The 13604-nt window shown below is 44.2% G+C and overlaps 1 protein-coding gene across 4 annotated transcripts in view; it reads right to left on the bottom strand.

Moving 5' to 3' along the window:
• Positions 1–13604, bottom strand: part of RPH3AL (rabphilin 3A like (without C2 domains)) — a 372551-nt gene that overhangs the window by 63219 nt on the left and 295728 nt on the right. For all 4 annotated transcript variants that reach the window (XM_068268620.1, XM_068268618.1, XM_068268619.1 and 1 more), the window contains exon 7: positions 6520–6633. In XM_068268620.1, the coding sequence (XP_068124721.1) occupies positions 6520–6633 (114 nt within the window). The remainder of the gene's footprint in view (positions 1–6519; positions 6634–13604) is intronic.

The raw sequence follows: 13604 nt of genomic DNA, 5'->3' as shown, positions 1-13604 counted from the left end.
CGTATTAGTATGGTGTTCCTAATAGCCCTTTAGGTGAGTGTATAATTAAAATAGGGGCAAGGAAAGCTAGTGTAAATGTGGAACAGTTGCCAGGGGACCAGTTGGTCTCTCTGGCTTTGCTATAGTTTTGCTTGCACCAGTTATCAGCCTCAGCAGGTATGCTGTACACAATAAACAGTTTACTTACAGTAAACTACACACATATACCGTATTTCGAGGCGTATAAGATGCTCCGGCATATAGGACGCACCCAGGTTTAGAGGGCAAAAATCAGGGAAAAAAATAATCGAAACCTGGTCTGGAGCGTCTATATATCAGGAGCATCTTGTACATGTCCTCCCCCAAATGGTGTCCTCCTATGTTCCTCATGTGTCCCCATGTGTCCTCCTGTATGCCCCATGTCTCCCCCTGTATGCCCCATGTCTCCTCCCTGTGTCCTCTGGTGTGACCCCCTTGTCCTTCCATGTCCTGGACTCCCCTGTGTCCTCCTGTTAGACCGCTGTGTCCTGTCAGCCCCCTGTGTGTTCCTGTCAGCTCCCTGTGTGTTCCTGTCAGCCCCCTGTGTCCTCCTGGCAGCCCCCTGTGTCCTCCTGGCAGCCCCCTGTGTCCTCCTGGCAGCCCCCTGTGTCCTCCTGGCAGCCCCCTGTGTCCTCCTGGCAGCCCCCTGTGTCCTCCTGGCAGCCCCCTGTGTGTTCCTGTCAGCCCCCTGTGTGTTCCTGTCAGCCCCCTGTGTGTTCCTGTCAGCCCCCTGTGTCCTCCTGGCAGCCCCCTGTGTCCTCCTGGCAGCCCCCTGTGTCCTCCTGGCAGCCCCCGTGTCCTCCTGGCAGCCCCCGTGTCCTCCTGGCAGCCCCCTGTGCCCGTTTGGCATCCCCCGTGTCCCCGCTGTGCCTGGCTCGTGTTCCTGCCTGCGCGTCTCCTCTCCCCCCTTGTGTCTCTGTGGCCCCCCCAGTGCAGCGGTGGCAGCAACAGCTTACCTCCTCCATCTTGCCCGCGGCGAATCAAGACATCTGGCTTCTCCGTGCGGCTTCCTCTAGTGTCGGGCATCTAATGACGCGTCATCAATGACGCGTCATTAGATGCCCGACACTAGAGGAAGCCGCACGGAGAAGCCGGATGTCTTCAATCGGCGCGGGCAAGATGGAGGAGGTAAGCTGTTGCCACTGCTCGCACGGGGGGGCCACAGAGACACAAGGGGGGGGAGGAGACGCATCAGGGGGGAAGCCAGGCACAGCGGGGACAAAGGCAGGGAATCCCCGATGGCGGCGGGTCGGCGGTTCGTATCGGCGGGCGTTCGTAAGTCGGGGATTCCCTGCCTTTGCCGTATAAGACGCAGGGACTTTTTCTCCCCACTTTTTGGGGAGAAAAAGTGCGTCTTATACGGTATATAAAAAATATATATATTTTTATAGGGTCTTTATCAAACAGCACAGTGATCTCTGATGGTCTGAGTTGTAGACAACTGCAATTAGCTGATGACCCAAGGTGATAACAGGGTCTCTGCACAGTATCAATACAGGGTTGTGAATCATAAGTTTCACATTCAGACATCCCTAGTCTCCAATTATGCTTAGTACCCTTATTATATATATATTGAAACATGTACAGAAAATAAATGGGTTTTGCCTAGTGAAACAAAATTTGCTTCTTGCAACAATCACAGTACTAGGAGATACTGGCTCCAGCCTGCTGATCACCTGACATCTAACTGCTAAACAGTAACCAGCACAACTGCCATCTACGTGTTTACTATTTACCTGCATCAGTGTATATACAATATATTTATTTACAGCTTAATTTCCTTTTCATCTGAAACGGTCATCTTCCTGCCAAATGTAATCATGCAAGGAAAGCTTTAAGGGCCCATTCACACTGAACATGGATTACAATGGTTGAGGAACAGTATATTTCAATATATGTGACACATCCGTTGAGTCAGCATACTGCTAGCCATGCTTTATTATGGTGCCACACTGCTCCGCCCTAGGTGTGATCAGGAACATTCCTTCTAAGGGCCCGTTCAGACTACAAAGTGCGGACCGCAACGCATGCGGACCGCAACGCGTACGAACGCACGCCATCCGCGTTCGTATGCGTTGCGTGGCTGATCCCATCACTGAAAAGTGAATGGGACAGCCGCGCGTTTTTGTAAAATCTGCGTGCAGCATGCGTTCCCGGACCGCACAGGTCCGGAACGCATGCTGTGTGAACATCAGACATTGCACTCTATGCAATGTCTGATGTCCTGCGTGTCGGCCCCCCCCGCACGCGTTTCCAAAACGCATATGGAAACGCGTGCAGTGTGAACGGGCCCTTAAAGGGAAAGTCCAGTCTGCAGCACTATAAGGGCCGGTTCACACTTGGCGCTTTGCCTGTGATCACGTTCGGCTCCGCAATCGCGATTTACGGGCAAACTCTCGCAATTCAGCGCGGTTTGCGCTTGCGATTCCCATTCAATAGAATAGCTGCATGCAGCGCGTTTGCGGTTGATAAAATAGCAACCACTGCAGTGTGAATGTATCCATAGGGCTAGATTGTAGCAGCGCTTTGCTGATCTCCGGTGATCAGCAAAGCGCTGAAGAATCACCCCAATGTGAACCAGCCCTTATAGTGGTCATGAGTGTTGTGTACCACTTCTAGTTTAAGGCAAGTGAAGTGTGGTCCGGTGTTAGTCGAGCAGCAGAAACGCAGACATCAAACCAACAAGTATTGGATTCTAAAAATACTTTACCTTAATGACTAGCTGTACATGGTTTACTGCAATCTTTCAAAGCCAAGTTTCTTCTTCAGGCGCTATACAGAACTGGATCAGAAAGATTCTGCTCCAGTTCTGTATAATGCCTGAAGAAGAAGCTTAAAGTTTTGAAAGCTTTTAATAAACCATGTACAGTGGTCATTAAGGCTATTACCAGAATAAACGCTTGTTGGTTTGATGCCAGCATATGTAGTTCTAGTTTATATGACTTGTAATTTGTTATCAGGAACTTGAAGTGTAAACTTATCTCGCTATTTTACATACACTTTGCAAAAAGGAAGCTAAATATGAATATATGTTACCAGTGATACCACAGAAATCTACTTGGTAATATCACATGGAATAACATATGATAACTCCCCCTCCGCCCATTTTTTTTGTATATCTATTACCAGTTTTATTAACAATTGTTTTAATACAAAAAAAAGTGCAACAAAGGCTACAGTAATTCATAATAAGACTAAACTGAAAATTAAAATGGGTACAAAAAAACTCTCCATGCAACACACGGCATAATTATTGCAACTGGCTTCAGTGGGTAGGAGGTTGGCTGCCAGGGAGTTAGCCAAGATGCCCTTCTCTTCTCAGGAGGGATTTTGACTCTTCTCAGGAGTACTTCGCTGCAACGGGGAAATGTCCCCATATACAGCCTTGGAGGAAGTGAAGTTGAAATCAAGAGCCCAATATGGTGTAGTATGCCAAAATTGATTGGATAAATGAAACAGTGAGATGGTAATACTCACAAACACGGGTTACCACCTAGGTAACCACTCATTAGGCAGGTGAGGAGATTAGACCTGTCCTCACCCAGGATTAAGAAGTCGCTCTCTGTAGATAGGAAGAAAGGGGGTAGATCACCCCTGCACCTGGGGTGGACTCAAATATATTGGTAGGTGAACAGAGGCGCCAGAAGGATAAAAGTACATAACATTTTTAAAAAATTGCTGGGAGGAAGTGGTGGACTCGCCTCCGTTAAAGCAGACACCAAGGACTGTAAATATATAGATATACACATTTATTGAAAATACCCCAAAGATGCAACGCGTTTTGCGGGCACAGCCCACTTTTTCAGGCAATAAGCAGGGGATAAACAATAGCAATTCAGTTATAGCAAGCAGAGCAGCTCACGTCTATTTGAAACAGCAACTACAAATGTGTTCCCACTGCCTTTGCCCCATGCCAATTTGATGTTTACAATTGCATCATATTTGCAAGTGTCGCGAGCGATGTCACTAGTGTTGGGATTCTTAGTTATATTTATCTTTTGGGATTCCATACCACTAGATTTAGGACCATCAGTTCCAGTAATGTTTATGGCTGATGGTCCCTTGTAGGCCTAACATCTGACCAAAAAATATCCAGATTCACCCTTGGTTAGTGTCCCTACCACACAGCAAAGCACTTTTTGTACATTTCTATTTGTTCATGTCCAATATATATACTGTACATAGATAGATAGATGGATAGATAGATAGATAGATAGATAGATAGATAGATAGATTTTTTTTTAATATATTTTTATAATTTTCCTTTAGACCAGGTTTTTATTCAGTTGTTGGTTCTTACTTTTTGCCTGTTTGGAAGTTTTGTGTAAAATTCTCAATGTGTTTTTATTACCTTTCCTTGGGCAAAATGTATAGCCCATTTTTTTACCAGATCAATCAGTTATTACTTTTCAGGCAGACATTCTTCTGCCTAAACATTAAGGCTACATTTCCACTGTAACATTGCTTTTTCATGTCAGCAAAAATCATATTTTTCTGAAAATCAAAAAGCATGCTATTTTACCTGCGTTTTTATGCAAATTTCTGCAATGACCCTAATTTACATGTTCATCCTAGTAACAGCATGCCAAGTTCCTTTTCCTGTTATGAATATGGATGCACTTAAATGCGATTTTTTTGCATTGTATAAGAAAAATCGTATGAGGCATGAAAAAATATATAACAGGCTGTCGTTTTTTTTATGCATACAATTTCACGCGAAAATTCACATAAAATGCAAACTAGCCCACTCACAATCATTGTTTTTTTTTTTTTTTAATACAAATGCGGATTTCCATTGCAAAAGTTTGTGGAAGAATTGCACAAGTGGAAATCTAGCTGTAGACCACACGTATTTTCACTTCAGTTTATTGCGTTGAGCATAAGCGTCGGGCCAGGACTCGGGCCAGTAACTCGCCCGACTAAAGTGTGGATATGCTGAAATGCGTAGTGATGTCACTGCCACACGGAAGTCCACCAGGTGAACTTGTGTGTTACCACCTGGACCACCACCCCTGCTGGCCACAGTGGAGGGGAAGGCAACCTCCTTTGGACGTTTGTTGGGCAAGTTCCCTAAGAGATGTTTGTTTACTACTGGTTTGCAGTAAGTTTTTGTTTATTGCATGTCAAGCCATTAAGTACTTGAGGACCAGAGGTTTATACCCCCCTAGTGACCAGGCCATTTTTTACAACTCAACACTGCGCAGCTTCAACAGTTTGTTACGCAGTCATACAACTTAGAACCCAAATTAATTTTACCTCCTTGTATTCCCCCTAATAGAGCTATCTTTTGGTGTTTTCTGATTGCTGCTGCAATCTTTAGTTTTTTTGTCATGAAAGATTTTTTTTTTTACCCCATCACTCCCCCCCCCCCTAAATTGGCCCTAGACTGCAATTCATACACAACAATTAGATTGTGAGCCAATCAGAGGGACAGTTAACCTCTTGGCGACCAGTTAACACCAATTGGCGTAAATTGGCGTCTGTGGGTTTCCATGGAAACGGCCACTCGTTCGAGCGGCCTTTCCATGTCCGTTCACGGAGGGTGTCTCCGTGAACAGCCGGAGAGCCGTCGATCACGGCTCACCGGCAAAATGTAAACACGCGGGGAAGAAATCCCCGCTGTTTACATCATACGGCGCTGCTATGCCGGGGATCGCCGGCATATGATAGGCTGAAGCCTATCCTACAATGCGCAGGACGGATATCCGTCCTGCGCCGCTCAGAGGGGAAGGGAGAGGGAGGGAACGGGCGAGAGGGCGGAGAACGCTGTGGAGGGGGGCTTTGAAGAGCCCCCCCCCCTGCAAAGCGCAGCAAGCCGGCGGTGATCAGACCCCCCCCAGCAGGACATCTCCCTAGTGGGGAAAAAAGGGGGTAAGTCTGATCGCCCTGGCATAATCCTGATCTGTGCTGCGGGCTGGAGAGCCCACGCAGCACAGATCAGAAAGAAATCCCCTGGTCATCAAGTGGTTAAGTAACAGGGCTTCCCCCTGTACAGCGCTGCGCTAGATCACAGAGCTGTACAAATGTAATTTGCTTTTTTTTTTCTTCTTTAATCCAGCCCGCCAGCTCAAATCGCGGCTGGCAGGCGGATGTCGGATCCCCGCTCTGTTGTTGTGCAGGGAACATGCGCGCAAGCTAGCGTTCCCTGCTAATCCCACCCACCGCACGCTGATGCCAATCTGAGTTAGGCGGTCCCCAGCGAGCCACTCTACCATCGGGGTGAGGTGGTCGGGAGGTGGTTAAAAATGTGTTACACACTAGAGTGCTCCTCCTCCGTTTTGTTCTCTTCTCTTGAGCCAGGGCTGAGGAGTAGCCAGGGCTGAGGAGTAGCTTGTGAGCGCACCTTAAGCCATCACCAACATGTTGTATTTGTAGCGCAAGATTTCACAATTAGAAAACAAAATAAAAATGGACTTCAGTGTTTGCAAGAAGTAGCACAAAACTGAAACCCAGAGGACAAATCTGTTGTTCTCACATTAGTTTTCATGTATTAAAACTTACCGGAATCAATCCTATTTTTTCTGTTCTTTTCTTCTTTAGATTCTAACGTTGAAGATTTATCATCAACACTGGAGCAGCTTAATTCAGAGTCACTTTCACTATCACTGGAGGCCACTGAAAGCAGAAAATACACATACCAGTGAATTTAGTTGAAAACTAAGAAATGGAGAGTCCTGAGTTCATGAGTCTTCTCCTTGGTAATATTTTCACACACTGGCTTAAATTCACGGAGCATTATCAAACGTTTATCAAACACTTTATCAAACGTTTGATAATTTACCTCATGGGTAAAATCTCATTTTGAATTCACTAAGGTGTTATAGATTTGTTGAACGCACGGCCGGCCTTTGACCTGAGCGACCGGAGCGATCGCTCAGGGCGCCTGGCCGCCGGCTTTCAGGGGGGCGCCGCACCGCACTCCTGCCGCCCTGGCCGCTTATTGTTAATTTTTTGGCTGTGATCTGCTGCAGCGGCCGTACGTACATACAGCTCCCCTGGCTGTATGTACAGTAAAACAGGGAGCGCACCTACCCCCACCCGGCCTAGCCGCTCTCAACGCGATCGATCGCATCTCCCTTTCCCCTCATGCACGCAGCGCATTGCACGTCAGATGCGCCCAGCGTGCAATGTCATTGGAGCTCATGTGTGACGAGGCGGCGGCGGCACATGTTCATAGTGCCTGCTTTCCCAGTCCCCGCTGTATTCATACCGCAGCCCCGACAGTGCCTTCCCTGCCATGTGAGTAGAAGAGAACAGAGCCAGCATGGCAATCAGGAAGGCCAAGGATTGCAGGTATGAAGATAGAGCAGCTTACGCTGCTGCGCTGACACCTTCTCCCTCAGCTACAGACTGGATCAGGCTCCTCCTCAACACTGTGCTATGGTTCCAGCCAGACTGACAGAGAGTGTATTGCACACATACAACGGAGGTCTGAGGTGATATTTTTTTTCCTTTTAATTTCGATCTTTCTGTCTAGCACTTGGGGAATTGTGATGTGGCTTTATGGGGGAGGGGGGGGGGGGGGGAGGATGGGTCGGTGTGTGTTACTGGAGTAGGTTTATTGGGAAGGGAAGGGTCTGCATGTGTAGGTGATTTGGTTGTAGTGAGGGGAGGGAGAGTAAGTGTGGTGTTAGTGAAGTGGGTTTATTGGGGGGGAGGGGGTTAGAGAAGAGTATGTATGTGTTTGCAGCCAGTGTGGGCTTATTGGTGGGAAGGGTCTGTTTGTGTAGTGATTTGCAGTGATCCCCCCCACCCCCATTTATTTATTTTTTTATTTTACTGCCCGAATAGCTTAAGAAAAATAGAACAAAGACGTTAACTTACCTGGGGTTCCTTCCAGCCCCCTGGACTCTTACTGTGGCCACAACATCTTCCTGATCCCCTCTGGCAAGCAGCGTCAACCCCTGTGAAGTTGCCCAGTTGCAAGGTACTGCGCATGTGCGGCCGCGTGCACCCTGGTCGCACTCCCACTATCAGGAGCGCTCTGCGCATGCACAGTAGCAATTTCCACATACTGCACAGAGTGCTTCTGCCGGCGGTAGTGCGACCAGGGTGCATACAGCTTAGGGCTACACATGCGCAGTAGCCACCGACTGGCGGCGACAGACCAGCTTTGCGGGGGTTACTGCTGCTGGCCAGAGGGGGTTAGCAGGATGTCGTGGGCACAGTATGTGTCCAGGGGGCTGAAAGAAGCCCCAGGTAGGTTGAAATCCTTTTTTTTTTTTTCTTTCACTTAAGTTTTCCTTTAACGAAAACTTTCTAATTACAAGCATTTATACTTACCTGGGGCTTCCTTGCTGTCCTCCTGGGCTCGTCCGTTCCTCCCATCTGGCCTGGTTAAAGCTGCAATTAGGCTTAGTTCCGCTTCGCTGTGCATACGCAGTAATACCAAACTACCAGGCTGGACAGGGAAGAAGCGGAAAGGACCAGGAGGATTTGAGGGAGCTCACAGCCTACAGAGGGCAGGAGAAAAGACCCAGGTAAGTATAAATGCTTGTAGTTAGAAAGTCTTGGCTTTCCTTTAAAAAACATGCTATATACAGTTAGGCCTCGTTCAAATTGCGTTCCAGGTGCGTTTGCTTTGGGCGTTTTTTAATGCTTTTTTCCCCTTCCCCTGGTAAGCATTTTTGTGAACTTGTAAAAGTGTGTGTGTGTGTGCGCGTGTGTGCACGCGAAGAGGATGAGGGGGGGGGGGCACCAAAATCTGGTTACGCTCAGGGCGCTTGGAAACCTAAGGCCGGCCCTGGTTGAACGTTTTATCGGTAAAACATTCGATAAATATATAACACCTTAGTGAATTTAAAATGAGATTTTACCCATGACGTAAATTATCAAACGTTTGATAAAGTGTTTGATAAACGTTTGATAATGCTCCGTGAATTGAGGCCACTGTCGATAAAATGCATTTTAAGCCATCAGCAAGCAAGAAAATACCCTCACTTCTACCTGCTTTTTGCTACTTTTTTAATTTTAAAGTATTGAAAAGTTATTTTAAAGAGAAGATGAATAAAACACCTCCTAGGCCAAAATACAGTAGAAAAAGTTAAAGGGGAACTGAAGTAAGAGGTATACGGAGGCTGCCATATTTATTTCCTTTTAAGCAATGCCAGTTGCCTGGTAGCCCTGCTGGTCTATTTCTCTGCAGTAGTATTTGAATAACACCAGAAACAAGCATGCAGCTAGTCTTGTCAGATCTGATTTTAAAGTCTGAAACACCTGATCTGCTGCATGCTTGTTCAGGGACTATGGCTAATAGTATTAGTGGCAGAGGATCAGCAGGGCTGCCAGGCAACTGGTATTACTTAAAAGGAAATAAATATGGCAGCCTCCGTATACCTCTTACTTCAGTTCCCCTTTAACGAAGTCAAAGCCCAGATCTCAATCCGACTGAGATGCAATTGGGGGACTTGAAAAGGGTTATAGATTACAAGAAAATGCAAACATCCACAGCTGAAAGAATTCCTTATTGTAAAACATTTCTCAAACTGGTAGTTGGCTACATCTCAATTCAGATGTTTTAGGCAAAGGGGGTAACACTAGATATCGGGGGGGGGGGGGGGGGGTGAGAGAGAGGTAGTATGTCCTATTTTTTTTACTCAGTTAGAATATACAATTTTGTTTAAATCTTTTGTTTAATGGCCAAAAGCAAGTAGTTTTGAATCAGGATGATACCATGTACAGTATTGGCTAACAGAGATAAGTCAATAAATGGTATCATCCTGATTCAAAATGTCTTGCTTTTACTGATGGCTAACACATTACAACACTACTGCTTCTTTAAAGCAGACCTGTACTCAGAACATCCTCTTTGCTCTTAAAGATACGCAACGGCATAATAACCTTTAACCAGTTCACCCCCAAGTGGTTTTTAACGGACAAGAACAATTTTCACCTGTCAGTGCGCCTCCCTTATATTCCCTAATAACTTTATTACTACTTATTACAACAAAAAGATCTATACCTCGCTTTTTTCGCCACCAATTAGGCTTTCTGTGGGTAGTACATTTTGCTAAGAATTTTTTTTTATTCTAAATGCGTTTTAATGGGAAAAATAATAAAATAATGGAAACAATTCATTTCTCAGTTTTGGCCATTATAGTTTTAAAATTAAACCTTCTCCTGTAGATAAAACCAACACATTTTATTTGCCCAGTTGTCCCGATTATTAAACCATTTAAATGATGTCCCTATCAGAATGTATGGCTACAATATATTATGTGGAAATATAGGTGTTATTTTTCCGTTTTTTTTGTTTTGTCCTGTCCATTATTACAAGCCCCTATGTAGTAAATTTATAGTAATATTCCCTCATAAAATACAGATTAAAAAAAGCTGAGTCCCTAAAGCAACTATTTAAGGTTTTTGGTTTTTTTTAAACTGATTTTTACAAGTGTTTTTTTTTGGGGGGGGGGGGGGGCGGAGGGGGGGGGGTTGGAAGTGTAAGTTATTAATTTTATTAATATTGTGTATAAGTGTATTTGTATGTATGTGCCTGTATGTGTAATTTTACTTTTTGGCCACAAGATGGCGCTAGTGAAGACTCCTGTTTTATAGGAAGTGTTCACTTTTTTTTTCTTTAACATTTTACTGAACTGTGACGGCTTCCTGTTTTATGAATGGACGTGGCCGCTGATCGCGGTCATGTGCATTCATTCCAGGCGTTGCGATTGGGTAGAGGGCCACTCAGTCCTCTTCCCCAATCATGGAAGACGGAGTCATGACGGGTAATGGCGGCAGAAGTGGCGTGCACAAGTGTGGAGCAGCGGGAGTGAGCGACTTATTAAAACGTCTTGTTGCCATTAACAGGCTCAAACAGGACGTTTTAGTAAGTCAGTTTGCCATTAACTGGTTAAACAAAAAACATTTCTTTGTTACAGCTAATACAAATCCTGAAATAAATTCTGCACTGTTTCTACTTCCTGATTCATGGAAGCAGATTTATGGTTAACAACCTGTGCTTTCAAATGAGCTTATCTGCCATCTCTGCCATGGCATTCAGGTGACACAGGGGAGAGATCAGATTACAACTTGTGATTAGACACAAATGAGGGGGATTTAAAGAGGAACTCCAGTGAAAATGATGTAGTAAAAAAAGTGCTTCATTTTTTACCATAATTATGTATAAATGATTTAGTCAGTGTTTGCTCATTGTAAAATCTGTCCTCTCCCCGATTTACATTCTGACATTTATTACATGGTGACATTTTTACTGTGGGCAGGTTATATAGCTGCTCCTAGCTGTTTTGGCTGTTAGAAACAGCTGTAACAGCTATTTCCTGTCTGTAAACATTGTTACATTGTGACAGTTTGCCCAGAGTACCGAGGTACTCAGAGCTTCTTGTGGGAGGGGTTTCAGCACAAAATCAGTCATACAGCGCCCCCTGATGGTCTGTTTGTGAAAAGCATTATATTTGTCATGTAAAAGGGGGTATCAGCTACTGATTGGGATAAAGTTCTATTCTAGGTTGGAGTTTCTCTTTAAACAAGCTAAAGTCTCGAAATACATACGGGTGCATTTCTCTATGTTTTCCTTCTGTCCTGTGCAAGAGTTCAGGGCCACTTTAATTAGGAAATCATATTATTAATTTTTGTTGTTTACCTGCAATCAAATCATTTTTTTTTCGAGAGACAAAAAACAAAAAAACTACTAATATGTGAATACTTATTTATGAAGAACCTGAATATTTAATGGGGTGTCCTACTTTTTTTCAACATAACTATGTCAATACGCATGCGCAGGTGCCTGTATTTCCATCTCTGTATCCTAAATAGAGAAAGTTTATTTTTTGTATGTAATGGTCATTTTTGTTCTTTTTTCATTTTCTTAGGTTATGGGATATAAAATTAGTTGGAAGTAGCTATTTATTGTTATGCCCTAATATTTATATGCTTACAATTCAAAGCACTTTAACAAAGTTAAAACTGTAATATGTATCATTTTTAATTATGGTAATATGAATTGTACAAAAATTTTTAAGAAAGTCTTTGACGCATTTGCATATGCACAATTACCTTCTAAGAGCACATTTATGGATCCAAAATTACAATATGAATGCCTCCTATAATGAGGATTAAAATGTTTCTAGGTAAAAATAAATAAATGTTATTTTAAAGAGTAACTTCAACCTAAACAAACATACTGTCAGTAAGTTACATTAGTTACGCTAATTAAAATAGATAGGTAATATCATCTCTAACCCACCCTGTTTTAAAAGAACAGGCAAAGGTTTGTGATTTCATGGGGGCAGCCATCTTTTTGGTTGAAAGTAGGTGAAAAGGGAGCATGAGACAGTTCCAACTGTCCTGTGTCCTGATCACCCGTCCCAGCTACGCACGCTAGGCTTCAAATCTCAAATTCAAAATAACAAATTTGCGTCAAAACAGCAGAAGGAGAACAACATCATCATCAGAAATCCCATCATGCTTTGCACAGCATCAGAGGAAAAATGCCTGGGAAGATTTCTTTGATGGGTGGAGCTTAGCTTCTGTGCAGCTAAAAATGAGGCTTGGGTAAAAAAACAAAGTTCTGATGCTGTGAAACTGTTAAAGAAACATCAAGCCTTTTCAGTACTGCCGAGTAGATTTTTAGTCTTGAGGTTCACTTTAAGACCATTTAAAAGCAGCAGTTCACCTACTATTAGGCCTGGAACCCACTGAAATCAGCAAACGCAAAACGCAACCGCTAGCGTTTTGTCTGAGCGGTTTGCAAGCGGATTCATGCGCGTTTTTGGTCGTGTTTTGTAACATTGTATTTTTTTGCCCAGCGGGTGCGTAGCGTTTTGCGTTTTTATCCTGATTGGTCCTGTGAATTATTTTTCATTTTGGTACAGTGTGCTGAACCGCAAAACGCTAGCAAAACCGCTCAGTTTAGGTTTTGCTGAGCGTTTCCGCTAGCGTTTCAATACTTTACATTGAAGCGCTAACGCTCCCAAAATGCTGCACGTCCTGCGTTTGCGTTTCTGGGAAACGCAAACGCTCCTGTGGAAGTTGCCCCATCCATTAACATCAGCTGAGCGTTTTGGCAAAACACTAGCGTATCGCAGCGCTGCCAAAATGCTCAAAAAAACGCTCTTGTGGGTTCCAGCCCTTACAGGGGCGTGGTAATAAAAATGCTGCAGTTAGTGGCAGTGCATTTGTGATTGGGTAAAATTGTTGTGTCTCAAAGATATCTCTGCTGAGTTTGACAGCAGTTCGGCTAAATTAGTGCACTTTTTTTGCGATTTGGTAGGTCCCAAATCTGAACATTGATTAAATTAACCCATTAGCATCTTCAAGTGAACTCTCTCATTTGAGACAATGCACTGCTTCTGACCTCAGCCAACAGAGTTTGTTGTGGTGTACATTTTGGTGATGGTGTAAATAAAGCTGAAGTCCTCTGTTATTGTCTCACTGCCCCAAGTGACAAGTCGCCATAAATACACATTACAGAACTACTAGTTAGTAGCAAGGAAATTAACAAATAAATACAATAATGTGCTAAAACAAATTGTCTTGGAGCACTTGCAAGCCTCTAAGGCCACATACAGACATCAGACTATAGTCTTTGGAAACTGAAAGATCACAGACCAATCTTACCACCCTTCATG

Source organism: Hyperolius riggenbachi, chromosome 2 (genome assembly GCF_040937935.1).
Source record: "Hyperolius riggenbachi isolate aHypRig1 chromosome 2, aHypRig1.pri, whole genome shotgun sequence".
NCBI classification, from domain to species: domain Eukaryota; kingdom Metazoa; phylum Chordata; class Amphibia; order Anura; family Hyperoliidae; genus Hyperolius; species Hyperolius riggenbachi.
The sequence above is the reverse complement of the archived record's forward strand: the minus strand, read 5'-3'. Positions and strand labels throughout refer to the sequence as shown.